General features: G+C 43.8%; 1 protein-coding gene across 8 annotated transcripts in view; it reads right to left on the bottom strand.

Annotated features, from left to right (window-relative positions):
• LOC129859397 (voltage-dependent L-type calcium channel subunit beta-2-like) overlaps positions 1-26,704 on the bottom strand; it is a 100,259-nt gene that overhangs the window by 50,057 nt on the left and 23,498 nt on the right. Inside the window, exon 1 of one of the 8 annotated variants that reach the window (XM_055929145.1) lies at positions 26,038-26,308. The exons of 6 other annotated variants lie outside the window; for them this stretch is intronic. In XM_055929145.1, coding sequence (XP_055785120.1) covers positions 26,038-26,073 — 36 coding nt within the window. In that variant the 5' untranslated portion in view covers positions 26,074-26,308. Of the gene's footprint in view, positions 1-7,857; positions 8,146-26,037; positions 26,309-26,704 lie in introns of those variants that run through there. One more of the 8 variants, XM_055929146.1, reaches the window with a different exon arrangement.

Raw genomic sequence — 26,704 nt, 5'->3', positions numbered from 1 at the left:
TGCCATTATTTCAAATTCTGGATCCGGACCCGCTTGGGTCCCAGATCGGGTCTCGGGTATTCGGGTACAGGTGAATCCGTGAAGACCTCTAAGACACACAAACACAAAGTGGCTCAAAAATGCCGTAGATTTCTAACGATGATCCAGTGTCAGTAAAGCCCTTTAAAGCGGAACTGACAGCGTTTTAGAAACATGAAATCGTTGTCAAATCTGTTCATTTACACCCCGAGGAAGAATATAACACCTTTCTTCACATTTTCTGACAAGCGAGCACTTAATATAGCCATTTTCACACTTTCATAGAATGTTTGGGAATGACGTAGAGTGTAACGGTCCTGACCTGTTTTATGTTGTTTTTTATGTGTTTATGGTCAGGGCATGTGTTTTGGGTGGGCAGTCTATGTTATCTGTTTCTATGTTGGTTTTGGGTTGCCTGGTATGGCTCTTGATTAGAGGCAGGTGGTTTGCGTTTTCCTCTAATTAAGAGTCATATTTAGGTAGGGCGTTCTCACTGTTTGTTTGTGGGTGATTGTCTTCCGTGTCTGTATGTTATTTCGTACCACACGGGACTGTTTCGGTTTATGTAGTCTGTTTCCATTTCGTGCGTTCTTCGTGTCTATGTAAGTTCTCATGTTTAGGTCAGTCTACGTCGTTTGTTATTTTGTATCATTTCAAGTGTAGTTCGTGTTCGTTTTTTCGTCTTGTTTAATAAATATGTGTTCAAACTTCGCTGCGCCTTGGTTCCCTCAATACTCCTCCTTTTCCGAAGATGGAGAGGAGGAGGATCGCCGTTACAGAATCACCCACCATACCAGAGCCAAGCAGCGGAGTCAACGGAGTAAGGGACAGGAAAAGAAGGAGCAATGGACATGGGACGATGTATTGGACGGAAAGGGTTGCTACACTTGGGAGGAGATCCTGGCTGGTAGGGATCGCCTCCCATGGGAACAGCTGGAGGCACTGAGGAGAGCAGAGGCTACCGGAGAGAGGAACCGGAGCTATGAGGGAACGCGTCTGGCACGGAAGCCCAAAAAGCCCGTAAGTAATTCCCAAAAATTTCTTGGGGGGGGGGCTAGGAGGTAGTGGGCCAAGGGCAGGTAGGAGACCTGCGCCCACTTCCCAGGCTTACCGTGGAGAGCGGGAGTACGGGCAGGCGCCGTGTTACGCAGTAGAGCGCACGGTGTCTCCTGTACGAGTGCATAGCCCAGTGCGGGTTATTCCACCTCCCCGCACTGGTAGGGCTAGATTGGGTATTGAGCCAGGTGTCATGAGGCCGGCTCAACGCGTCTGGTCTCCAGTGCGTCTCCTCGGGCCGGCATACATGGCACCTGCCTTACGCATGGTTTCCCCGGTTCGCCTACATAGCCCGGTGCGGGTTATTCCACCTCCCCGCACTGGTCGGGCAACCGGGAGTATTCAACCAGGTAAGGTTGGGCAGGCTCAATGCTCAAGAGTGCCAGTACGCCTCCACGGTCCGGTATTTCCGGCGCCACCTCCCCGCCCCAGCCTAGTACCTACAGTGCCTACATTACGCACTAGGCTACCAGTGCGTCTCCTGAGCCCAGTTCCTCCTCCACGCACTCTCTCTGTAGTGCGTGTATCCAGTTCGGTGCCTCCAGTTCCGGCACCACGCACAAAGCCTCCTGTGCGTCTCCAGAGCCCTGAACACACTGTATATTCTCCCCCTACTAATCCTGATGTGCTTGTCCTCAGCCCGGTGTCACCAGTGCCGGTACCTCGCATCAGGTATAGAGTGGGCTTTGAGAATACAGTGTGCCCTGTCCCTGCTCCCCGCACTAGTAGGAAGGTGCTTAGCCTTAGCCCGGTGCCCCCAGTTCCGGCACCACGCACCAGGTCTACAGTGCGCCGTATCCGGCCAGAGCCATCCGTCTCCCCAGCGCAATCTGAGCCATCCGTCTCCCCAGCGCCATCTGAGCCATCCGTCTCCCCAGCGCCATCTGAGCCATCCGTCTCCCCAGCGCCATCTGAGCCATCCGTCTGCCATGAGCCTGCAAAGCCGCCCGTCTGCCATGAGCCTGCAAAGCCGCCCGTCTGCCATGAGCCTACAGAGCCGTCCGCCAGACAGGAGCCGCTAGAGCCGCCCGCCAGACAGGAGCCGCTAGAGCCGCCCGCCAGACAGGATCTGCCAGAGCCGCCCGCCAGACAGGATCTGCCAGAGCCGCCAACCAGACAGGATCTGCCAGAGCCGCCAACCAGACAGGATCTGCCAGAGCCGCCAGCGAGCCATGAGCAGCCAGAGCCGTCAGAGAGCCATGAGCAGCCAGAGCCGTCAGAGAGCCATGAGCGTCGAGAGCCGTCAGCCTGCCATGAGCGTCGAGAGCCGTCAGCCTGCCATGAGCGTCGAGAGCCGTCAGCCTGCCATGAGCGTCGAGAGCCGTCAGCCTGCCATGAGCGTCGAGAGCCGTCAGCCTGCCATGAGCGTCGAGAGCCGTCAGCCTGCCATGAGCGTCGAGAGCCGTCAGCCTGCCATGAGCGTCGAGAGCCGTCAGCCTGCCATGAGCGTCGAGAGCCGTCAGCCTGCATAGACCTGCCAGAGTCCCTCAGCCAGGATCTGCCAGAGTTTATCAGCCGGGACCTGCCCCTTGTCCCGGTGTTGCCCCTTGTCCCGGTGTTGCCCCTTGTCCCGGTGCTGCCCCTTGTCCCGGTGCTGCCCCTTGTCCCGGTGCTGCCCCTTGTCCCGGTGCTGCCCCTTGTCCCGGTGCTGCCCCTTGTCCCGGTGCTGCCCCTTATCCCGGTGCTGCCCCTTGTCCCGGTGCTGCCCCTTGTCCCGGTGCTGCCCCTTGTCCCGGTGCTGCCCCTTGTCCCGGTGCTGCCCCTTGTCCCGGTGCTGCCCCTTGTCCCGGTGCTGCCCCTTCTCCTGGTGCTGGCCGTTTATTTAGGGGATGTGAGTTTTAGGGTGGTCATTGGGAGGGGAAGACAGAAGCAGGGAGTGACTATGGTGGTGTGGGGACAGCGTCCTGAGCCGGAGCCACCACCGTGGTCAACTGCCCACCCAGACCCTCCCCTGGACTTTGTGCTGGTGCGCCCGGCGTTCGCACCTTGAGGGGGGGGTTCTGTAACGGTCCTGACCTGTTTTATGTTGTTTTTTATGTGTTTATGGTCAGGGCATGTGTTTTGGGTGGGCAGTCTATGTTATCTGTTTCTATGTTGGTTTTGGGTTGCCTGGTATGGCTCTTGATTAGAGGCAGGTGGTTTGCGTTTTCCTCTAATTAAGAGTCATATTTAGGTAGGGCGTTCTCACTGTTTGTTTGTGGGTGATTGTCTTCCGTGTCTGTATGTTATTTCGTACCACACGGGACTATTTCGGTTTATGTAGTCTGTTTCCATTTCGTGCGTTCTTCGTGTCTATGTAAGTTCTCATGTTTAGGTCAGTCTACGTCGTTTGTTATTTTGTATCATTTCAAGTGTAGTTCGTGTTCGTTTTTTCGTCTTGTTTAATAAATATGTGTTCAAACTTCGCTGCGCCTTGGTTCCCTCAATACTCCTCCTTTTCCGAAGATGGAGAGGAGGAGGATCACCGTTACATAGAGTAAGGCATTCGTGAAAATTCTATAGCAATACAGAGTGGGAAGGCAGTCCTGCGTTTGGACAATTAATAGACACTGCAGTAAATAAAACCTAATCAAAACGTGTCACTTTTATCCCGGACTGGACTCTACACAGACCGGTGTGCCATAGACTATCAGAACTACAGTAGGCCTATATGCAAATAAGCCATTTGGCACATGGGCCCGCCATCATTCACTTTGAACTGGACTGTGTGTTTACAGGCAGTAGCAACAGTGTGACTTTAGATCCTTGGAAAGCATTCGCCAAAGCCTGGAATCGTACCAGGGTCTGTAGTGACTCCACTGAGATGCAGTGCCTTACACCGCTACGCCACTCGGGAGCCCCATATGCTAACTGTGGATAACAGTCATTCAAGTTCAGCATAGCTAGCTAGCGAAGTGATTCACATTTCTTGCTTGCTAACCAAATGACACATGACCTACATTTCTGTAGCCACCGTAACAAGATATGGGGTGAAAAAGTTGGCCGCTCACCCGCTCGTCCAACATAAGTTCTGTGCTTTTAAGCTAGCAAAATAAATAGGTAAATAAATATATAAGCTAACCTATAAGGCCCCTTTATGACTGACTTGTAATCATTGCCCTGGCTAGTTTGATTATACTGATATTCCCAGACTTTGACATTTGTCAGTTTTTGTCCAAAATATTGTGTAATTGAAACTGAAAAAGTGCATGCCAATGGCTGGAGGTAGCAAACAATGTACCTGGCCAGCTGTGATTTACATCCTGATAGCAATATTTGTTGGACAACCAAGAATTGTATTGGTGAATTATATAAATCATGTATTGAACTGCATCCAGTTCAATACATGGAAAACAGAACGTAAGAGATAGAAGAACGTCGGATTGGCGCACGTTCAACAAATCTGATCTAACAAAGTGGACATTCATAAAATATGTCATGATTGATGCATTGTAACAGGCCCACAATGTGATTACTTGAGGTGCTTTCAAGACAACCAGGCACTACATTTTATTTAATGACATCAGTGATCTTCAGGTTGGAAAGCCGGACCTCAAGAAAGATGCCAGAGTTTCTGACTTGGAATTCCGAGTAGGATGACCGTTACCCAAAAAATCCCAGTCGGCGCTAGTTTTTACCGAGTTCCCAGTACTCTGAAACACATTGAATTCGGAAGTCGGAGATTTCAGAGTTTCTAGTTCCCAGTTGTTTTGAATGCGGCATAAAGCCCCTTTTTAGATATATTTGCCAGTTTCAATGCAAAACATCTAGAAGTTGTCCATTTTCAGGTTTATAAGAAGTAACTGCTAAATGATGACTCCCATTCGTATAAACTGATAGCATAGCTACCATACAGAAATCAGTGGTGGTAGTCAAAGTTGATTGGTGATTGATGACATGAACATGTATTGAGGTTGACATCCATACACGCTTTATACACAGATTTTCACCTCAACATGGTGTGAAGTACACATATAAACAACAGCCTAAATATAAGATAATTTTGCTGGGGGGCAATGAGGAGATTCAGGATCTTTCCCACCACGTGTTTCCATTGTTTGGGTCGAGTTTCATGTAATTTTGAGTCAAATAGAACCTACTTTGACTGATATTCTGATTGTCCGTTTGTTTCATATCGGAAAAGTAGTTAAAACGCTGTCAGTTCCACTTTAAGGCCAACCTTTCACATGGACAGAGTTAATAAGGTGTGAAGAAGATAATGTCTGCACCCCAAATGGCACTCCAGTACATTTATAGTGAGCCCATGGAACTCTGGTAAAAAGTAGTGCACCAAATAGGGAATAAGGTGCCATTTAGGATGCTCTCGTTCACACACACACACACACACACACACACACACACACACACACACACACACACACACACACACACACACACACACACACACACACACACACACACACACACACACACACACACACACACGCATACACACGCTTACATTAGGGATGTGACAAATGTTCTTAACGTTTAAACTGCCATTTAATGAAAATGACGTGAATTCACATTTCAGATATGGTCCTGCATATGACCTCTAAGGGGCATTGCAGTTCAATCTACCGCAGACCTGGCTACCTACCAGATGGTCGTCACTAGTTACCACAGCCTACAAAGTCATTTACCCTGCCTATTTCTACAATTCCTTTTCTTAAAATGTGGTTATAAACCACACTGCTAACCTTATGCCTAACCCTACATTTCCACACATTTTACCTAGTAGAAACCCCACCAGACAGCGCTCACCTCGTTAATGGCTCCTGAGTGGTGCAGCGGTCTAAGGCACTGCATCTCAGTGCAAGAGGTGTCACTGTAGTCTCTGGTTCAATTGGCCCAGTGTTGCCGGGGTGGGCCGTCATTGTAAATTGAAGTTGTTCTTAACTGATTTGCAGTTTTAGGTTTTCTGATGTGTGCCTCTCTTTAATGTTCTCAGTTCTCTGTAGCACATGGGACTTCATGTCCCACTTCTCATCAGTGCCATGTGTAGTTGCAGTGATGTATGCAGCGCATTCATAGAAGGCCAACAATCTGTTGCACCACGTCTGGTATTTGAGAGCTTGCGCTTTGTAGGACTACTTACAGATCAATCATTGAACAATTTCTTCCTTCGGGCCATCAAGGTTTTTCGACATCTTGTAGTCTGGTTATAGATATTCCATTAGGGCAACTGCTGCCAGCAACGGGTTGGGTCTCACAGTGCCTCCCTTTCAGCATTGCACCTGTACTGCCACTGTAGCTCAATTACACCTCGCAAAGTTAGCATTTCACAACCTTCTCATTTAATATCTTAAAGTATTGCCATACAGGATTTTGCTGCTGTCGTTTTCTTGTCTTTTTTTTTTTTTTTTTTACTATTGACAAAGGATGACGTGCGGAGCACGTGACAAATACATTTAAAGGTGCATATCTCCTAACTTTACAGCATTGTTGCATTAGGTATTTGTTTAATTCACATTTTTTCCTTTATGATGATGTTCGGGACCGGTTAGTGGTAGTTTTGTGACAACTGCACTGTGATTGAAGTAGTAGTTTTACGATAACTACAGTGATTTTAATTTTTGCAATGACAGCCTGTTGTTGTACTCTTCCCACAGTTTGCTTACTTGATATCTAGCGAACTCGTTCAAAACTGCCGCTGTCCTGCTGTCTCAGCTGGCCAACTGTGTTTACACTACCTCACAACCTATTCTTGCATCCAATGTGCCCAATGTCACAGCGGTTGACTGAAATGCATAGTTTGGTGGGGGAAAAAAGAAAAAAGGAATGCTTTAAAAACAACTATAATCAAATATTATGAGTTAATACATACTTGTAAAGAATACTTAGAGTACAAAGTGCTAGTCACTCAGCTTTAGAGTAGTTAAAAGGTCTACTTCTCTGCTTTTGACAGGAGCTGGCTAGTACCTGCCCATTGACTTTCAGCAATTGCGCTAAGCTAACGATAGGCTACCTTCAACTTCCTTCAAACTGCATGCAGAGACATAAAACTGGTATCCACGAGTTTGTCTGACTCTGGGTAAGTAGAATATTACCCAAAATCAGCAAATCCCGAAGTATCCCTTTAAGGGGTTCAAAGAAAGAGGTAGCTAAATGAACTAGAGTGTAAAACAAAATGCACAGAAAACTATGTAGTAAACCTTGAAATGGTCAATTCATGTTTTAAATCAAATTATGTTGCTTTCATAGCCTCCATCAAATAAATAGCCTTGAGTCAGAAGTAATATGATACAAATAGCTTTACAGTCGGACAGAGGTAGATAAGCAAAGGCAGAGAAAAAAAACGATTTCTGAATAGCCATGGCTAAAGAAAGTGGGCCTTGTAAATGCTATGTGTTCACTAACTAAACAGTCTCTGTAACCAGAGGACCAGGCATTTCTCATGTCCCAGGTGTTTCTTTTCCTAACGTCACATGAGCCGTTAACAACTGTCGCAGCTTTCCACTTCAGGCTAGTAACCTCGAGTCGCAAATTCAGACAAGATGCCCAAATAATCCGCTACCCCTAAAATTACCCCTGTAGGCAGGCTACATAAGAGCCAGAGCCGCGACACTCTCGAGCAACACACTGACTTCCAGGAAAAGTTCTAAGGAGACAAAATAGGAAGCCCAAGATTATGCCCTTTGGAATTTGGTGTAAAAACAAAATTCTTCAAGATTCCAGAACTCTTCTCCATTGTTCAGAGCGGAGAGTGAGAAAGAACAAGAGAGAATGAGATAACAACTGCTGAATCTGTGCAGCATACAGATAGATAGCTTCAGAATGTGTAGGCTAAGTATGTTTACTCACCACGTCAGACTCCTCACTGCCCGAGAGATACATATCTGCCCTACCCGGCTCTGCTCTTGCCCCTGCTCTGCCCGGTCCGGGAGAAATATTCCTCAGCTACTGCCCATCTCCTCCCAGTCCCAGCACAGAGAACTCCTACTACTACAGCAATCCTTGGCTCCTTTCAGTAAAACACACTGAAACTACATAGACTACAGTAAAGTAACCCACAAAAAGTTTGAAGTTTGGAGTTTGGCATTGGGAGTTTCAGCCCTTGTATGGCCCAGTCCTGTCCTATGCCGGCTGAAAGAGAGACGAGCCTCTTCTTTCCCACGCTGGGAAAACACTCCTTCAGTGAGCTGCGACCGTTCTCCAGCCCCCAAAAACAAGACCCCCCCCCAAACCCCTCCCACACACACATACATAGCCTGAACAAACACACATAGCCAGTTAGGAAGTAAGAACTCTGGCCAACAGGGCAGGCCTGAAAATTCCAGAATCCACCAAAAGCAGCTGCAGCAGCTTTTAATTTCTGTGTGAGTGTGTGATCCTGAGAGTTTACATGTGTTCGGCTATGCCTTGAAGAGGTTACACTTTGAGGAGAGGAAGGGTAGAGACTCAAACTTACTGTACATAGAAGCCCAACATATGTTCTTAAAACCAAAGTTCAGGAAATAATTATCTTTACTATGTTGAAAATATGCCATACGCAGATTACGTACAGAGGCTTGATCAATGCCCAATAGGCCACAAAAACGGATACACGTACTTTGAACATTCTTCATTCAGTTTATTGGGGTCCGCTGGGTGACTGTAGTGGTTACTGTGATAGAAGTCATCTAACTTCAAACGACCATGGCCCGGTTTCCCAAAAGCATCTTATAGTTCTAACGGTGAATTTAGCCTCAAGATGCTTTTGGGAGACCATCTTTTCATAATTACACATCAGAGGCCCCCTGAGTGCGTTCGGTGCAATGTGTGCTTCTGTGTCTTTGAAATTGTGATAATATCATCTCAGCACTCATGTAGCAGAAACGGGGTCAAACGTGAAATTATGTGTTAAAGCGTGAGAACACCAACCCCCACTGTGTCACTGCGTGTGAAGCGGGGCAAAAGGCTGGAGCAACCGTCACAAATAGAGTCCATATGAGTTAGACTACACTACAGGGTCACAGAAGACCTCAGGGAGTAGGATCTAGAGCAAAGACTTTCTCCTTTAAACCATAAGCAAACGTAGGTGTCAATTCTGTATTGGTCAAGTTCAAGTATTGTTGCCAATATATTTTCTCATTGTTCACTTGACTCATGTCTCACTCTCTCATCCATATTACTTTAACGCATCATGGTGTCAGAAGTGGGATAAGCAGGCCTATAGCAAATCCCATGATACACCACTCCTCCTCAGCCACCTGGCATTGCCCAGTGGTGTAATCGTTAGTCCAAATGATACCAAACAGTTGCAAAACGTTTTGCAACGAAAACGAGTTTCTAATGGACAAATTCAGGTTGGTCCCTCCATCTTTGGTTCTGTTTGGTTCCTAGTGAATACACCCCAGAGAGAGAGAGACATTGAGAGAACCACGTGTTTGGCGGGTAAATCCTACTAGATTATGTGACTGTTTGCTCTGCTTTAACCCCTTTCCAAAGATTATAATCCAGAGCGTGTGCTGGGCAGTGTTAGAGACTATTGCCTCGTCAGGACAGTGATCCACGACCACCAGCTAAGCCCCTACTCTACAGAACACACCTGGTAACCAGGTTATATATCTGGTATAACAAAACAAATACAAAACCTAGTAGGCTCATGGTTCTCACCCCATTCCATAGACTTGCACAGTAATTATGGTAACTTCCGGAGGACATCCTCCAACCTATCAAAGCTCTTGCAGTATAAACTGACACGTTGTTCACCCAATCAAAGGGTCAGAGAATGAATCTAGTACTGAAAGCATAAGCTACAGCTAGCTAGTACTGAAGTGCATAACATGTGGTGAGTAGTTGAATCAGAGAGAGAAAGACAATAGTTGAACAGTTTTGAACAAATACATTTTTTACTAAATTAAGGAAAAGCAAGAGAGAGCTAGCTATATTTCGTAGTATATTTCTTTTCACTTTCACTTACTTAGCTAGCATCGAATGCAGCTATCTAGTTTAGCCGACTCAAACACCCGGCTTAAACAGCGAGGGATGCTATGTTAGCTAGCTGGCTATGGCTATCCAACACTTGAACTCTTCCAATTCAAGGTAAGCTTTTGGTTTTATAAATGCATTGCCACCGGGGCCCACTGGTGTAACTGCTAAACTGCTTGCTGCTGACTGTACACTGTACTGCACGATTATAGCGGGTTGACTAACACGTTAGTTCTAGTATATACAGTATGTTGACTATGACGTGACAACAATGAAGGCTGTGTGTAGCGGTTAGTGGTCATGATATGAAGGTTTGGCATGGAAAGGTTTTTTTCCCCTGGTCACAGATAGGGCTGTGGCGGTCACAAAATTTTGACAGCTGGTGATTATCAAGCAAATAACTGTCAGTCTCACGGTAATTGAACGTTCATTTACATAAACACATCTCCTGGCTTCCACACATAGCCTACAAGCCACTGATGCAGATCTTTGGAACATTTACATAATAAAAAGTAATAAATCCATGTAATATAGCCTACACCTTCACAATAAATACATTTCTTATTTTAGACAGTTCTAAAGAAGCATTATATGAAGAAAATGTAGTCTATTTCAAAAGGACAGAATAGCATACTCTGAGTTGTCCTTATGTTAGGTCCTGATCTGGCTATGCCGAATGGCTGTGGGCTACACTAGTTCATTTAGCAAACAAGATTCGCTTAGAATTCCGTGGCATTATTTAATAGTATGAAGAATACAACTGAACAAAGCTGCCAGTTAGGCTCTACGCCCCTTGTAAAGCGGATTAATATGCTTAATTTTAAAAAGTTATTTGGCCACTTTAGTTGTGATACAAACCTTATTAAAACATATAGGCCTATGGGCTGGGCTAAATGAGGTGTGTGACTATGATTAAAAAAAGGCATTGTTTCTTATGCTGGGCATCATTCTCAAGTTATAATATATAATTCACAAGTGACAGGCTAATATTGTCACATAGCAGACTATTTTTGATTTAATCTTGTCTTTACATATACTAAATAATATATGTCATGCACCTGTATCGAAATAGGGTCAGCGGGGGAAAATAAATGTTATCTATACTTTTAAATAGCGAATGGAGGACGATTTTCCCCGTGGTTTATTTTAATGCCAGCCAGGTAGGCTATACTCTTGTTGTAAATATAAGCAATGTGCTTAAAATTAGGAAAGTTGAGAAATAAATATAGTAGGCCTAGCCTATAGAAAGCTAATGGGATTCTCCTCTTTTTAGTAAAGGCCATCACTCTGTTTTCTCGAACAGTTGCAGAGCCTATGGAAATGTTGCACAATATGAGCTCATGGGGCTCTCATGAAGTGTTTGATTAGATTTTTGAATACATTTGTATTGATGTCAGGGTGATTAGAGGGACAATAGAGTCCTGAGTACCATGCAGTTAGCCAGTTTTGTAGGCTACTAATGACCATCAGCAGCATCAGAGCTTGGAGAAGCCTACTTACTGTGACTAAACGGTCACGTGGAATTTGACTGCCTTCATGACTCGTGACCGCTGGTGTGGCGGTAATACGGTCACTGAAGTCCACAAGCGAAAGAAAAAGTTGAGAGGAGGAGAGCGCGTAGAAAATTAATTATATTAAGGCCCCTGAGTGGCGCAGCGGTCTAAAGAACTGCATCTGAGTGCTAGAGGCGTCACTACAGACCCTGGTTCGATCCCAGGCTGTATCATAACTGGCCGTGATCGGGAGTCCCATAGGGTGGCACACAATTGGCCCAGCATCAGCCGGGTTAGGGGAGGGTTTGGCCCGGGGTAGGCTGTCATAGTAAAATAAAAATATGTTCTTAACTGACTTACCTCGTTAAATAAATGGGAAAAAACTATTTAAAACAAAATACTGTATACCCTATGCATCTATGCATTCACCATCACCATTCACCATATGCCATTCACCATTCACCATATGCACCCTATGCATTCACCATCCCTCACTCTTCCCTCAAACTCCCATTCATATACACATCCACACAAACGCACATCAATAGTACAGTTGACATACATGGTATATTTCCCCCTTTGAATTGTCTTTTCAGCGTCCATGTAACCCATTGGCATTGGCTACTTCTCTCATTACTTCATAGAGAAGAACAATTATTTGGAAAGAAATCCGGCCCTGGATTTTGATCTCCTTTCCCCCTGTGCTCTCAGAATGTTTATTTTGGTCTGATAGTTCCACAGTCTGAAGATTACCAAGCTTGGGTATTTAGCATTATTCTGTTTCAAGCTGATCCTATGGCATCGTTACAGATCATCTGGTGATATATCCATGTCAAGTTCCTCTGATATCGCATAGTTGGAAAGGTCTCCTTTTTCCTCATCTTCCGTTAAGGACAATATTCTCAATTCATCTTCTAAACTTTGCAACTTTGTTTTCAAAAGGCTGATTTGGTTATTTGTTTGTTCATGCGCATGCCCTGGTTGTGTGTCTTACACGATAGCCTCGGCTTTCTTTTTGAGGGAATCTACTTTTGTAATAGTAACAGATTGTAGCAGTTAGTTTGTTTTGGTGTGCATTGATAGCATTTTAGCTATGTTTTCCTGGAAAGCCTTTAACTGTTCATTACTTTCGTTTGCGTCTCGAAGTTGCTCCTCGTGTCGGCCCCACTTTACCAACTGATTGGTTTGCTGTTGTACAAAGCTGATTGCTCACACTCTCCCAGTTGCTTGGGGATATGTTGATTTATCCATTTTAGAGTGCCTTTCATGTGACGGAGAAAAACTTCTGTACATTTTCTATCCTCATTATAAGATCAAATCAAATGTATTTATAAAGCCCTTCTTACATCAGCTGATATCTCAAAGTGCTGTACAGAAACCCAGCCTAAAACCCCAAAAAGCAAGCAATGCAGGTGTAGAAGCACAGAAGGTGTAGAAGATGCTGTTCATTGATTGCCAGTGTACTGAGGGTTTATTAGTTAATTCTTGGGTTTTAATGAGGAGGATGTGAGTGTGTTCTCTGTGATGTGTGTGTGTGTGTGTGAGTGCGTGCGTGCGTGCGACAGATATCAGTAATTGGGGTGGGTTGAGCCAAGGTTTGAACAGATCAATTGTCCTCTTGTTCTGCCCTATCTACAAAATATGACCTCTCATGAACAAACTGGCATAACGTTGCCATCATCCCTAAAGCATATGTAAAATGAAGACTTGTCCCGGTTACATCAGCATCAATACTGAGTCCGCGTCCCAAATGGCACCCTATTCCCTATATAGTGGACTACTTTTTACCAGGGCAATAGGGTATAGGGCAGGGATCATCAACTAGATTCAGCCACGGGCCGTTTTCTTTCTTGAGCAGATTGTCGGGGGCCCGGAACATAATTACAAATCATTTGTAGACTGCAAATTGACCGCAAAAAGCCCAAAAAGTTATGTTTGACTAAAACATAATAATGTGTATTTCTATTATGCCTGGCAATAGTTGGGAACTGATTTCTTAAACAAAAATCACTTGGAGCAGATTTCCTGGTATTTTTCCCAGTCTTTTATTTCAAACAATGAAAAAAATATATATATAATTTTTTTGCTCAGAAAACTTGGGGCCAAATCAAACCACCCCGCGGACTGCCAGTTGGGAAACCCTGGTATAGGGGATAGGGTGCCATTTGGGACAAACCCTGAGAGAGTAGGCGGTGACTGACTGGTAGTTGTGGGAGATGGAAAACCCACATTCTCTCATTGGCTAAAATAAGAATGTGGACAAGTGGAAGTGCCCTGTGGCATTCTAAATTCATTACATTCACAAAAAAGGTTCAAAACTATAAAAAATGAAACAAATAAAAATAACCATGGTTTTCAAACCACTCAGCTTCCATTCCCTCCCAAAATAACCTGCCCGGAAACAGTGCCTCACCCCTGGAAGAGACACTGGTTATCAATATGAGCTACTGTATAAATCATAAAAGGCATTTTTCTACTCACTCCTTAAACTCAGTTCACATATCGACTCAATATCCCAAAGTAGGGACCATATCCATAAAGCGTCTCAGACTATGAGTGATGATCTAGGATCAGGTCCCCAGTCTGTGTAATCTCATTCACTATGTTCTAAAAGGCAAAACTGATTCTAGATCAGACTCAGAGACGATTTGTGAATACGGGCACTGATCAAACATCAAATCGATCTTATTCAACCACCCAAACAGGCCCAAAGAGCTCTAAGGCTGTGTTTACACAGGCAGCCTAATTCTGATATTTTTCCACTAATTGGTATTTTGATAAATCATATCAGCTCTTTTGCCAATAATTAGGTCAAAAATCTGAATTGAGCTGCCTATGTAAATGCAGCCTAATTGATTAATTGCACATTCCTTTGTGGAACGATTGTCACGCCCTGACCTTAGTTATCTTTGTTTTCTTTATTATTTTGGTTAGGTCAGGGTGTGACGAGGGTGGTATGTGTGTTTTTGTCTTGTCTAGGGTTTTGGGTATGTCTAGGTGTGTGTGTGTGTGTGTGTGTTGTCTAGGCATTATGTAGGTCTATGGTGGCCTAGATTGGTTCCCAATCAGAGGCAGCTGTTTATCGTTGTCTCTGATTGGGGATCCTATTTAGGTTGCCATTTTCCAGTTTGGTTAGTGGGTGATTGTCTAGGTGATGTTGCATGTCTGCACTCGTGTCATTTAGCGTTCACGTTCGTTTTGTTGTTTTGTATTAGTTTGTTAAGTGTTCTTCGTTTCATTAAAGAAGATGTATTCACATCACGCTGCGCTTTGGTCTCCTCACTACGATGTCCGTGACAACGATATAATAAATCATAATGAACAAACTACACTATGACTGTATTTCTTACAGTATGTTCACTTCTTCCATTGTTAATCTGTAAAATCCCATTAAATGAGAGTGGACGTTTTTGTAAAGTCAACAAGAACACTGGTGTAACACTAATGGGCTAGAATAAGCCACTATTAGATTATTAAAGAGCTTTCTCCAATCTGTAGCACTTCTTCCTAGGGGGTTTTCTCTTGCCAACAATCCTATTACACAAATGAAATGCTCCAAGATTACACTCTGTGCAATCAATTTGAATTCCTAGGAGAAAAAACCCACGAACACTTCCAATTGTCCAATTCTCTGAATTGCTTGGGGAAAACCCCCACAAACACTTCCAATTGTCCAATTCCCTGAATTGCTAGGACAAAAAAAAAACATACAACTTTTTATCAGTCCAATTTTTGAAGGGGAGAATAAAAACAATAGTGAAATGTAGGGATCCACCGATATTACATTTTTGGCCGATACCGAAATCCGATATTTTCCTTGCCAAAAAACCCAATACAATACCTGATATTTTAACATTTTAGCGGCATTTTAAGCATTCTAGCACAGTTAAATGGTTGAAACACACACACACTCACTGACAAAAAAGTTATTTTGTTTGCATTTACGAATGTCCCCATTACCAGTAAAACATAATCAAAACCTATTTCTTTCTCTTACTTGTTCAGTTGTTTCATTCTCAGCTTTGACATTGCCGTTAAGCTAGACAACGGGTCGATGCCGATGTTGGCATTTTTAGCTAATATCGGCCGATTCCGATATGCTTACCGATATATCGTGCATCCCTAGTGAAATGGTCAAATCTGTTAAGGATGTTTTACGTACAAGTACAGTAACTACTACACACTTCCCAGTAGGCTTGGCCGGTATATGGTCTATACCGTACACTGGGATATTTTGAAAAACCCCCAGGATGGTTCTTTCAGTAGATTTGAAATATTTGTAGCTACTTAAGTTATTACCTGCAGTCAACTTGTGCAATATCTTAGGCGATAAAGCAGGATGCTTTCTTCATTTCACCGGTCACATTATTTTAAATGATCAAGCTTACCGTAGTTCCCTAGAACAGTTGAGCCAGTCACATGTTTTTTATGTAAATAGCACAATGGGAGAAAGCGAGCTGGTGAGTCCGCAAAGTTCTATATCTATCAGTGAGTGTCTGTCGTGCGGCGCACCTGAGGCGATGAAGTAACACTTGTGTGCATATGTTTGCCATCAGATATCTTACAATGGCTTTCTGCCAGAAGTCAAAGGGCTCTGGATGAGTTTTCTGTACGGCTGCCATTTTTCCCCCTGTGCTTCCTACTAGCATTATTTTCTCCATTCTTCTTTTCATCTGCTCCATGTACACATGTTGCTCTTCCTTCAGAAAGCATTCATTACAACTTTGTTAAGTAGCACAATTTCTCTCGTTCACTTTCGCTTGTAAATGTCCACACTCCCCGAAAATAGTAGCTACTAGCTATGCTTATATAACTTTATGAGCTGGATTTGCCTGTCTTTGCAATTAGTTTGTTTATTTTCGCTCGTTAGCATTTAGCTAACAGCGTCTATGTGATTTCGCTATAGGTTTGTGCTAATTTTGTTAGCATTCTGGTAATATATGCCCAATGGGCTTTTCTCGCATTTTTAGAACCCCCTTATGTGCTATGCCGGTGAAACCGAAAAGCTATGATTGTTACTCTGAGTAAAGCAATGTAATGCTGCACCCAAAAAGCATATGCTCATTATCCTCTGACTGGAGAACAGTAAGTCCTAATGAACCACTCCCCGGGGCAGAGCAGAGCAGCATCTGAGAGAGGTTACCTTAGTTACATGGGCAATGCCCTGGCGCCCCAGGACTGATTAGCTCTAATTACAGAAATATAGAGGCGGAAGTGTGTGAGAGAGAGAGGAGGGAGGGAGGGAGGGAGAAGGTTAAGAGATAGGAAGAGCGATATGGAAAATGGAGAGAGAGACCCAGCTGCTCACTGCACTGCTGTCTCTCTCAGCTCTCAGCCACTAAAGAGCTGTGCTGCGCATAGGCGCTAAATCACAATCACGCTCAACCTGGTAACAAATAGCACACATAAATGCGCCAACCCTCCTCATCTCTCAAATCTTACAAAATACTGGGGGGAAAAAGTTCATGATTTCACATTACATTTACATTCCACATAACATTTTCCTAATCACTTCTGTTTATTGATGCACTGTGCATTCAGCAAGGGCTGTCAAATCAGATCTATTACCTTCATTAGGCCTACTGAAAAATATCTTTGTCTGTGTCTCTACTTCGAGTTACCTCTTGTACAAACACATAGGAGGGGAGGAGAGCCACACAGAGAGCAACACAGAGAGCCCACCTCTGTGAGAACATTTGAACTCAACACTCACAGTGAGGTAACGCCAGACACACTATGAGAAAATCACATGTATTCTACTGAATGTGTAGTCTACCCAGAAACAGGGTTGAAACAGGGTTGAATGTCAGTTTACTTCCCGGATTGACTGAATTGAAATATGCAATTGAGCCCAACCAGAAAAGCCATGCAAAGCTCAATACCTACGTTCATTATGAAAATCAGAAAGCAAAGCTTACCCTCAAAACCAGGTGTTTGCTTCTTGGAGGCTTTGGTTCTATTGGAGGCTTGTCCAGCATCCCAAGGGGAATCAGAATCATGAGCACAGATAAGAAAGTGCTTAATGAATAGAGACTAGGCTACCAACACAAGAACAGATTAGCACATACTAGCCCACACAACAGACAGCTATGCAGATCACTGCACCAATGTAGAAGTGGCTATGTGCTAAACTGAACACTGAGTCACTTTACGCTTACTGAACACATTGGCTGTCCCACATGGACGCCTATGAAAAACTCTTCAGCCGGGTAAATTAGCTAGGACTGCTGTCCCGATATAGTCAGGCACAGACAGGCACGCAAACAAACGTAACCCGCACGTACGCATGCATGCCAGACACGCATGCACATGTACACACACACACTGCAATGGAGGGAATTGACAGACGGACAGAAATACAAACAGGCAGGCAGACAGACACTACCATCAGACAAACAGACGGGCAATTCCATACCAGCGTAAGCAGAAAATATTTTTGGTTTCTCAGATTGTTCTGGCAATTCTCACATAGAAACTTCATTGGGAGGAAGGATGTTCGACATGCTTTTGACATTTGTAAAACAAATAATACAAATAAAAAATCATGATGAAAGTGGCAATTTTAGGAAATGTTTTGACCTATACATGCCTCATGTAAGACCCTATGATCTGTAAACCGTACATGATACAGACAACATCTTGGCAGTGGTACTTAAGTACAAATAATTTAAAGTACTACTTAAGTAGTTTTTGGGGATATCTGTACTTTACTATTTATATTTTGACAACTTTTACTTCACTACATTCCTAAAGAAAATGTACTTTTTACTCCATACATTTTCCCTTACACCCAAAAGTACATTTTGAATGCATAGCAGGAAAGAAAAATGGTCCAATTCGTGCACTTATCAAGAGAACATCCCTGGTCATCCCTACGGCCTCTGATCTAACTAAACACACATGCTTCATTTGTAAATGATGTCTGAATGTTGGTGTGTGCCCCTGGCTAGCTGTATAAAAAAACTTTTTTTTTTTTAATAAAAAAACGAAAGTATTTGGTGCCATCTGGTTTGCCTACAATAAGGAATTTGAAATGATTTATACTTTTACTTTTGACACTTAAGTATATTTTAGCAATTACATGTTCTTTTGATACTTAAGTATATTCAAACCAAATACTTTTAGACTTTTACTCAAGTAGTATTTTACTGAGTGACTTTCATTTGTACTTGATTCATTTTCTATTAAGGTATCTTCACTTTTACTCAAGTATGACAAGTGGGTACTCTTTCCATCACTGCATCTTGGTGTCATTATAATCAGTACAGTGTGCTCTAAAATAAGGACTATGTGTAGATTCTGAAAGAAACGTTTTCACGTTCATTTATTCACGATGAAACGTATTAAAATGAATATCTCAAAAGTACCCCTTTTTGATTTAGCCTATTTTAAGTCATATTGTTTGGAATAATATACTTCACAAGTACATCACATGTCCAAGATGGGCTCTCTGCTACTTTTGAAGTTATTATACATTTTATGAACACCACCAACACAGGGAATGGGAAATTAGATTCAAAGCGAACTTCCTCTGCTAGTAATTTGCTGAATGTAAAGGAGGGCTGTGATTGGTTAATGACCTATAACGTCCGTTTCTATGTATAAAATGGGTCATATATCCAAAAGTACCAATATGTCTAAACATAAGCAAAATCAAAAAGGGTACTTTCTTGAATAAATTAATGTGAATAGTTTTATTTCAGAATCTAAACATAGTCCTTCCACACTACAATGAGTTTAACGACACCAAGATGCTGTCTGTACCATGTACGGTTCACGGATCATAGGGTGTTACAGGAGGAATGTACAGGTCTAAAAAGGGCCTAATATGGCCGCTTACATCATGACTTTCTAAAAAATGATTGTGTTTCAAATGTAAAAACATATCAAACATCGTTCCCCCCAATGAAGTTTCTATGTGAGAGTTGGCAGAACAACGTGACATACCCAAAATATGTTATGCTTACACTGGCGTGGAATCGCCCACAGACAGACAGATAGACAGACAGACTCCTATCCCCCTAGTGGTTTGAGGGCAGGGTACCATGGCACTGTCCTCATTAATTAGCTGGATGAGTGGAAGGAATGTCTCTGTCATGCTGCTATGACGTGAAATTCACAGGCACACGCACACAAATACATACACACACACAAACACACACCCGTACGCACACACACGTACGCACACAAATCAGAGTCTTTAAGTCAGTTTTAAGGGTACCATAGGCAAAGTGTCTGAGCATCACCCATCTCTGAAATAGAGGACACAGAATATGATACAGGGCAGTCACATGATGTGTCAAACTCTAGCCTCTGTAGAAGAGCAACAACCCACGAGTGCAATGGCTCCAAGTCTATTTGATCTCCATCTCACTTTGTAATGATTGCTTCTCGGAATGGAGATTTAAAGCGTCTTGCACCAATCCAGGATTGACCGAGAAAGAAACTATCGCCATCCTTCTTCTTGGCGGACAAACATTGTTTGTCAGTGTTAGCATAAAACAATTATAATCGAGGCCTATATGAAAATATATGGAAACACCAAGTCCACTGGTGATGTTATGGAAATAGCCTACAGATCTTTCAGCCAAAGAGAGGTCTCATTCATACCTTGTTCAAATTTATAAGGCACCAAACCGGAAGAATACGGACTAAAACAGGAAGGGACTACACGGATTTGTTCAATAAGAAATGCACATTTCCATGTTCTGTTGCAAAACGTTTTCCATTGCATGCCCTAATGAATACAACCCAGTGGTAGGATGAGAGAGTCCAGCATGAGTAAGAACTATAGTTATAGTAACTGCCTTTCATCTGAGTCTGTCTTCTTCAAATCGAAGTTACAGAGTTCACATACATGTTCTAGCCACACAGACACACCTGCATACACCAAGGCCAAATTACACAAAAGCTAGGTACTGAAACAAACACATGAAACAAAGAAGTCTGTAGCCTACAAAGTAAACATGACAAAAGACAAAATAATGACTTCTCTAAGCCAGAAATAAACCATCCCACTAACACAAAGACAGAGGTCCACCATTCTGAATAGCTGTTGATATTTTACCTTTGGCTTCTTCGACATGCTCGCCGTCCCAGACTGCCAGAGACACCTGTGTCGCTAGCTCTCTGTTTCAATGCGACTGCAATGAATTATGGAAATCCCATGGATTTGATCAGAGTACCATGACCCAGGGGTACAAGCATAAAAAAAATACCCAACCTATTTACCCCTCAGTCAAAATGGAATTAAACGCTAAAAAAAGTTAAGCTCTACTGACAAGTCGCTCTCCATTAAACCGATCGACCAATCCCAAAACTAAGGATGCTCTGCTGTCTGGCCAGTTAGCTTCCATAGCCAGGAAAGGAAAGGAGATTGTTGTCAGCCCCGGCAAGGTCTGTTCTCAGGAGCGTCTTCAACTGGAAATTACACGCCTGTTGTTGACTGAGCCCATCTGAGGATCTCTGGGGCATATACACACACACATATACACACACACCACGGGGCCGGTGCCTCTGAGCATACCCATACACACAAACACCCACTACACACACATGGAGCTAGGCAGCCGTGACAGACATTATCGGTGTCATGGTTCGCTCCAGTGTTTTTCTTCAGCTCGCTGGGCATTAGTCTTTAATTTGATAGTGTGACATCTGTCGCCTGGGCTGGACCTCAGGCTGACCGGCCGGCCTGCACTGAGCTCCCTTACCGCACACTCACACTTGTCGCATCTCTTACAGACACATCTCTCACAGTCTTTGCACACACATCTCTCAGTCTTTACACACACATCTTACACTCTCACCACATGCACTCATCTCACTCCTTCATCATGCAGATGTCTACCATCCAGCGCTGGGCAGTATCCAATTTTTACGATATACCGGTATTGCTGCACGGTCCGGTTTGGGTTTTTACTTGACCTTCTATTAAGGTATTTGAATGTTTGGTTTGTTAAACGTGATAAGCCTTGCGTTACATCCCTTTTTATAGTTTACACTGCTACTTGAGTCCTCTCTCTCTCTCCCCCTCCCATGCCGCTTATCCACATAGAACTAGCCCCGCCCCATCACTCAAGGAGCGCATTTGTTATTCCACGACCACGAGACACTTGCGTTCAGTCTGCAGCACATGCTACAACGTTGATGACAACGATGATGTTTCCACTTCTTAATGCTTCTTAATATCAATCCACAAGTGGTATATCATCACGCTATTAGTTTGTGGTTCTCACATCTGCAAACAGCTAGTTTGTCTTTCCTTAGCAAGTTCTAGCTAAATTGTGTTAGACGCTAATGCTAATCGACAGACCGACACTACCATCTGGAGCCCTATCCCTGTCCCCGCCTGGCCTCCCTGGCCCTCGTTAGTGCTATTGATGTGGCTGGTCATTAGTGTTGGGTACCATCACATCACAGCATCTGTATTGTAACTATTATTTCGATTGCATCACATAGAGATCCTTTAACTCGCTATTTCATTGTGTATTGCATCAGGTCTGCCCATGAAGGTCGGGGTAACCGGTCCGAAATAACGTTAGTAATGAGGTAATAATGCAGTTGTAAGGGGTACATAACTGGTGGCAGGGAAGTCAGACGCAGGAGAGCAGAACTGGGTAATAACCGGAGCGGTTTAATTATCAAAACCAACGGCATCCAGAATGACAAAATGTGGGTACAAAACCCGTCGCGCACCAGTCACAATGTGCACAAGCACTTACAACACACAATTTCACACACAGACATGGGGGGAACAGCGGGTTAAATACATGACAAGTAATGAGGGAAATGTGAACCAGGTGTGTGGGAAAACAAGAAAACAAATGGAAAATGAAAGGTGGATCGGCGATGGCTAGAAGACCGGTGACGTCGACCGCCGAACGCTGCCCGAACAAGGAGAGGAACCGACTTCGGCGGAAGTCGTGACAGCAGTCTAGTGTTAGTAAGTGTTTGCTGGTCAGGTCAGGCAGAGGAAGGGTTAAGCCATAACTGATGGCTTGTTCATTTGCTGTTGTTTTATCTGTGGAAGCTCACCTGGAGTATCTGGCTGGATGGCGGATTTGATGATGATCCAACTCTTTTGAATATTCTACCTGATTCTATTGTAGATTAGTCCAGGTTGACTACTGTTGTCTATGGCCTAGCGATTTCACTGCCAACTTGATCAGACTCCACCCAATTACTGCACTGTTCCATATCATTCAGGTGCAGCACGAGGATAGAATGCAGAAAGCAGCATGTACACACCATATGGGTTTTCTCCCTCTCCCTCTGGAGGAAAACACACAAAATACACCAATGTTTATGCACACACTCACAATATGGTTCAGAGTGGAAAAGCACGCAGGTAATATTTACGTCATGAATCGTGTTCTGGAGGCAGCTCTGCAGAGTGGTCACGAGCTGGCACAGCCACAAAGTCATAAAATCTGAACATTTAAGTAATTTACATTTAACCTAATCCTAACTTAAACCTAACCCTAACCTTAACCACACTGCTAACCCTAATACCCTGACTACAAAGCTTGCATCGCGTGCGCGAGCGTTGCAAAATAAATGTAGGAATATATATTATTCAATTATTGCACCCACACTTCTCGGCGCGTCAACGAGCGTCTGCGTTGCCAAGGGCTAAAATAGAAGTCCTTTCTATTCTGACGCAGATCGCGCTGCAAGTCCTGCCTCTCCCATCTCCTCATTGGTTTATAGAAACAGGTACCCACGTGCCATCTCCTCATTGGTTATACCCACGTGGGTGATTGAAAGACGAACTGTGTTGCCGGTTGTCGTGGTAATACTATGAAAGTTTAGATGCCAATCACCATATAAATTCAAAGATGAAAAACCTGGAAGGAGGAGAAATGACTAGAAACGATTCTGTTGACAGTTTTATGTGCGGTTTAACTGTCGGAGTAGAGGACCTTGTGCATTTCTGTTAAAATAACAACTCAATGTTTATATCCCAGAACAAATTAGCTTGCAACAGCAAGCTAGCTAAATGGGACAAATTAGCTAGCAAGTGCAAGCTAACTAGCCAAAACATGTTTAGTGCTTTTCGACCTGTCCTCAAATTAATGTCATTGGTTCAGAGTTTGTTTTGATATTTTAACCTGCGTGTCGTGATCGCGTTTGGTGTAGGGGGACAAAATAAATGTATGCACGATAGCGCACAATGGCACACGCGCACAGCCGGTTTGGGCTCCGTGTAATGGCTAAACCTAACCTGAGATTAACACCAAAAAGCACATTTTTGTTTTCATACATTTTTACAATATAGCCAAATTTGACTTTGCAGCTGGCACATCTAACGGTATTTGCTCAGTTCTGCCTCCAGAACAAGACTCATCCCAATAAATGTCAACCTGCGAAAAGCACACACAAGGGTGTGATCTAACATAATGATGTACCACAAAACAAGACTGCATGTCTTAAAGCATAAATCAGATGCTATACAGCTGGTCTAGCCTCAGGTACCCTACATCTAACCTTTCCATATCATTTCACCCAGAAGTTACAATTAATTGAGGTAATAATTATTTACATAATTGAAAAGATGAATGAGTGAGATTTCAGTTTTTGAGTTGAGGTTGTGGTATCATAGCTATCTCTGCCTCATTATTGGCCTCCTGCGGAAACAGAGACACGCAGAGAAATAGAGAAAGAAGGAGTGAGAGGGAGAGAGAGAGAACGATGAAAGAGATGAAAGAGAGAGAGATAGAGAGAGAAGAGAGAGAGAAATAGAGAAAGAAGGAGTGAGAGGGAGAGAGAGAGAACGATGAAAGAGATGAAAGAGAGAGAGAGATAGAGAGAGAGAAGAGAGAGAGAAATAGAGAAAGAAGGAGTGAGAGGGAGAGAGAGAGAACGATGAAAGAGATGAAAGAGAGAGAGATAGAGAGAAGAGAGAGAAATAGGTGAAGAGTCTGAGGAGAACAGAGATGCTCATGGGTAACCGGGCACCAGACTAAGTCCCTCCCCATCTAGCTGATTTCATCTGAGCAAAATCTCTCTCTCTCTCTCTCTCTCGCCCTCTCTCGCCCTCTCTCTCTCTAATCTCCCCTGATCCATCTGCACTGGCCCAGAGTCAGAAATGAAACACACTCCCCCACACACAAACATAATAGGTCCTACATACATAGTTTTGTAAATGCACATTCAGATAACAATTGTGCAAACCCACAAATACTGAGCAAGTACACATTCATACTCTAAGGACAATCACTACAGTGAATGGGCCTACATGTAAGCTAATAACAAGCATAGGTATACGCACACGCCCAATACCTTCCCATTGTCCGTCCTGCAGACATGAACATTTTAAACGGACTTATAGTCTACCTCAAACCAATAATACCTATAGTCTACCTCTTACCGAAAATACATTAAGAACCCGTGCTCCCAGAATGGCATTTCAATCACATGACTGGATTATTTATCATGGGGCTCATGGTAAACTTTCTGCGTCCCTCCCGATTATACTCATCAGCTAATGGAGACAATGCTTTCCCCAGACAAACACACATGCATCTCTAATGTCACTGACTTTCAAGTTGACATAACATTTTTTTTTTTTTTTTTTTTTTACAAACATTGCTGTCATGAAAAGACAAAGTAATGGACTGATTGATTGTTATCTGGGCTGGGCATGGCCAGATCTCATAAAGTGGGCATGTAGCCACATCTCATAAAGTGGGCATGTAGTAGTTATATAATTCCTAAATCGCTAAAGCCTCCCCCTGAAATAGCCATTGGATGGCTCAGGAGAAAACTAAAACCACCGCTATCTATCCCAGGTTGCACTCCAGTCCTGCCACTATCAACAGCCCCCAGGGTACCGGTGTGAATCTCAAGTTTTTTGCTCTTTTCAAATCAACTCCTTCAGATTAAGACAAATCTGAAGATTACAGAAATGCTTGACAAATCCCCAAAACAAATGTTATTGTTGTTTGCTACTTTGTCATAACCCCAATCTGGGCTAGAAGATTGAAATAATGCCTATGTCAACTGCGGAATGCTTTTTTTACTTCATACTTAGTAAAAAGCATGCTTACTTCATGCTTAGATAACAGCTGGCGATGAACGAACTGGACTAACATACAGATACTGTAATTTCAGCGACGGCGCTTTTTGAATTAGGTTAGGAAAATAAAAGCATAGAACTTGCTGTTCTGGAAGAAAACTATACGTGAATCATCTGCTTTCTGGCGGTGTTAGAACCCCTTTAAACATGATAGACTTCTGCCTAGGTGGAGGGAACTTTGGCTCAACAAACATTAAACTCGCAAGTGCCACTATTAGAATGAACACTGAATGAGCAACACTTTCCTGACAATTCATTCTGTCACAATTTAGAATTAAATACTTTTTAAATATCCATGTGTAGCTATTGCTATGATTCAATGTGATATCTGACAGAGCAAATGTGGAACAAGTGATTGTTCATGGGTTTGAAGAGCGCCTAGAGCTCCAAGTCAAAGCACAGAGGTAAGTAATGGGTAAGGTGTCTTCCACCTCCATCCCCTCCCTCCCCTGAAAACACCCTACATTCCAGAGCACCGCCTGCACATACCCCACTTACCCAGGAGACATTTTTATTCTTGGGTGGTTTGAGCATGGCAACAGGAGCAGCCTGGCAGCATGGATGGAGAGAGGAGCCCCTCCTTAGCGGCTCTTAGCCCCACAGTAGGTGTAAGTTCGGCGGGCAGGTGAGAGCGGGACAGGGGGTAAGGGCCAAGGGGCCGCGGTGGAGCTCAGCCATGGGTCTTCTGCCCTCCGAACTGTCAAATTAAAATCCTCCTCGGCTCTAGACGACTCCAACATCTGTCAGGACTGGCGGACACATCCGACCGCAGCACTGCAAACACACCCACAGGAAAAGAAGAAGGCAAGTAGAAAAGAAAGGCAAGTAGAAAACAAGGCGTCAACACCTTTCTGGTTCTCCAAGCAGCGCAATCGTCGCCATCGTCAAGACCTGAGAAAGTAGAGCGAATTCCCTCCAAAAGTTGTATCCACTTCTTCCTCTTCTTCTTCCTCCTGGTAGTCCAGAGTAACGTCCTGGACTGATTATGTATTCATGGCTGGCGATGAATATGCAACGCCCCAACCGGCAGGTTTATAACCCGCCCTCCTGCTGTACCGTAGCAAGTGTCCAATCGCTGAGCAGGTCCTTGCCGGCGGCTCCCACGGGTGGGCTTATGGAAGCATTAGGAGGAAAACACTGATTCTGCTGGTAACAGAGGGCGGAG

Source organism: Salvelinus fontinalis, chromosome 7 (assembly GCF_029448725.1).
Source record: "Salvelinus fontinalis isolate EN_2023a chromosome 7, ASM2944872v1, whole genome shotgun sequence".
In the NCBI taxonomy this organism is placed as follows: domain Eukaryota; kingdom Metazoa; phylum Chordata; class Actinopteri; order Salmoniformes; family Salmonidae; genus Salvelinus; species Salvelinus fontinalis.
The sequence above is the reverse complement of the archived record's forward strand: the minus strand, read 5'-3'. Positions and strand labels throughout refer to the sequence as shown.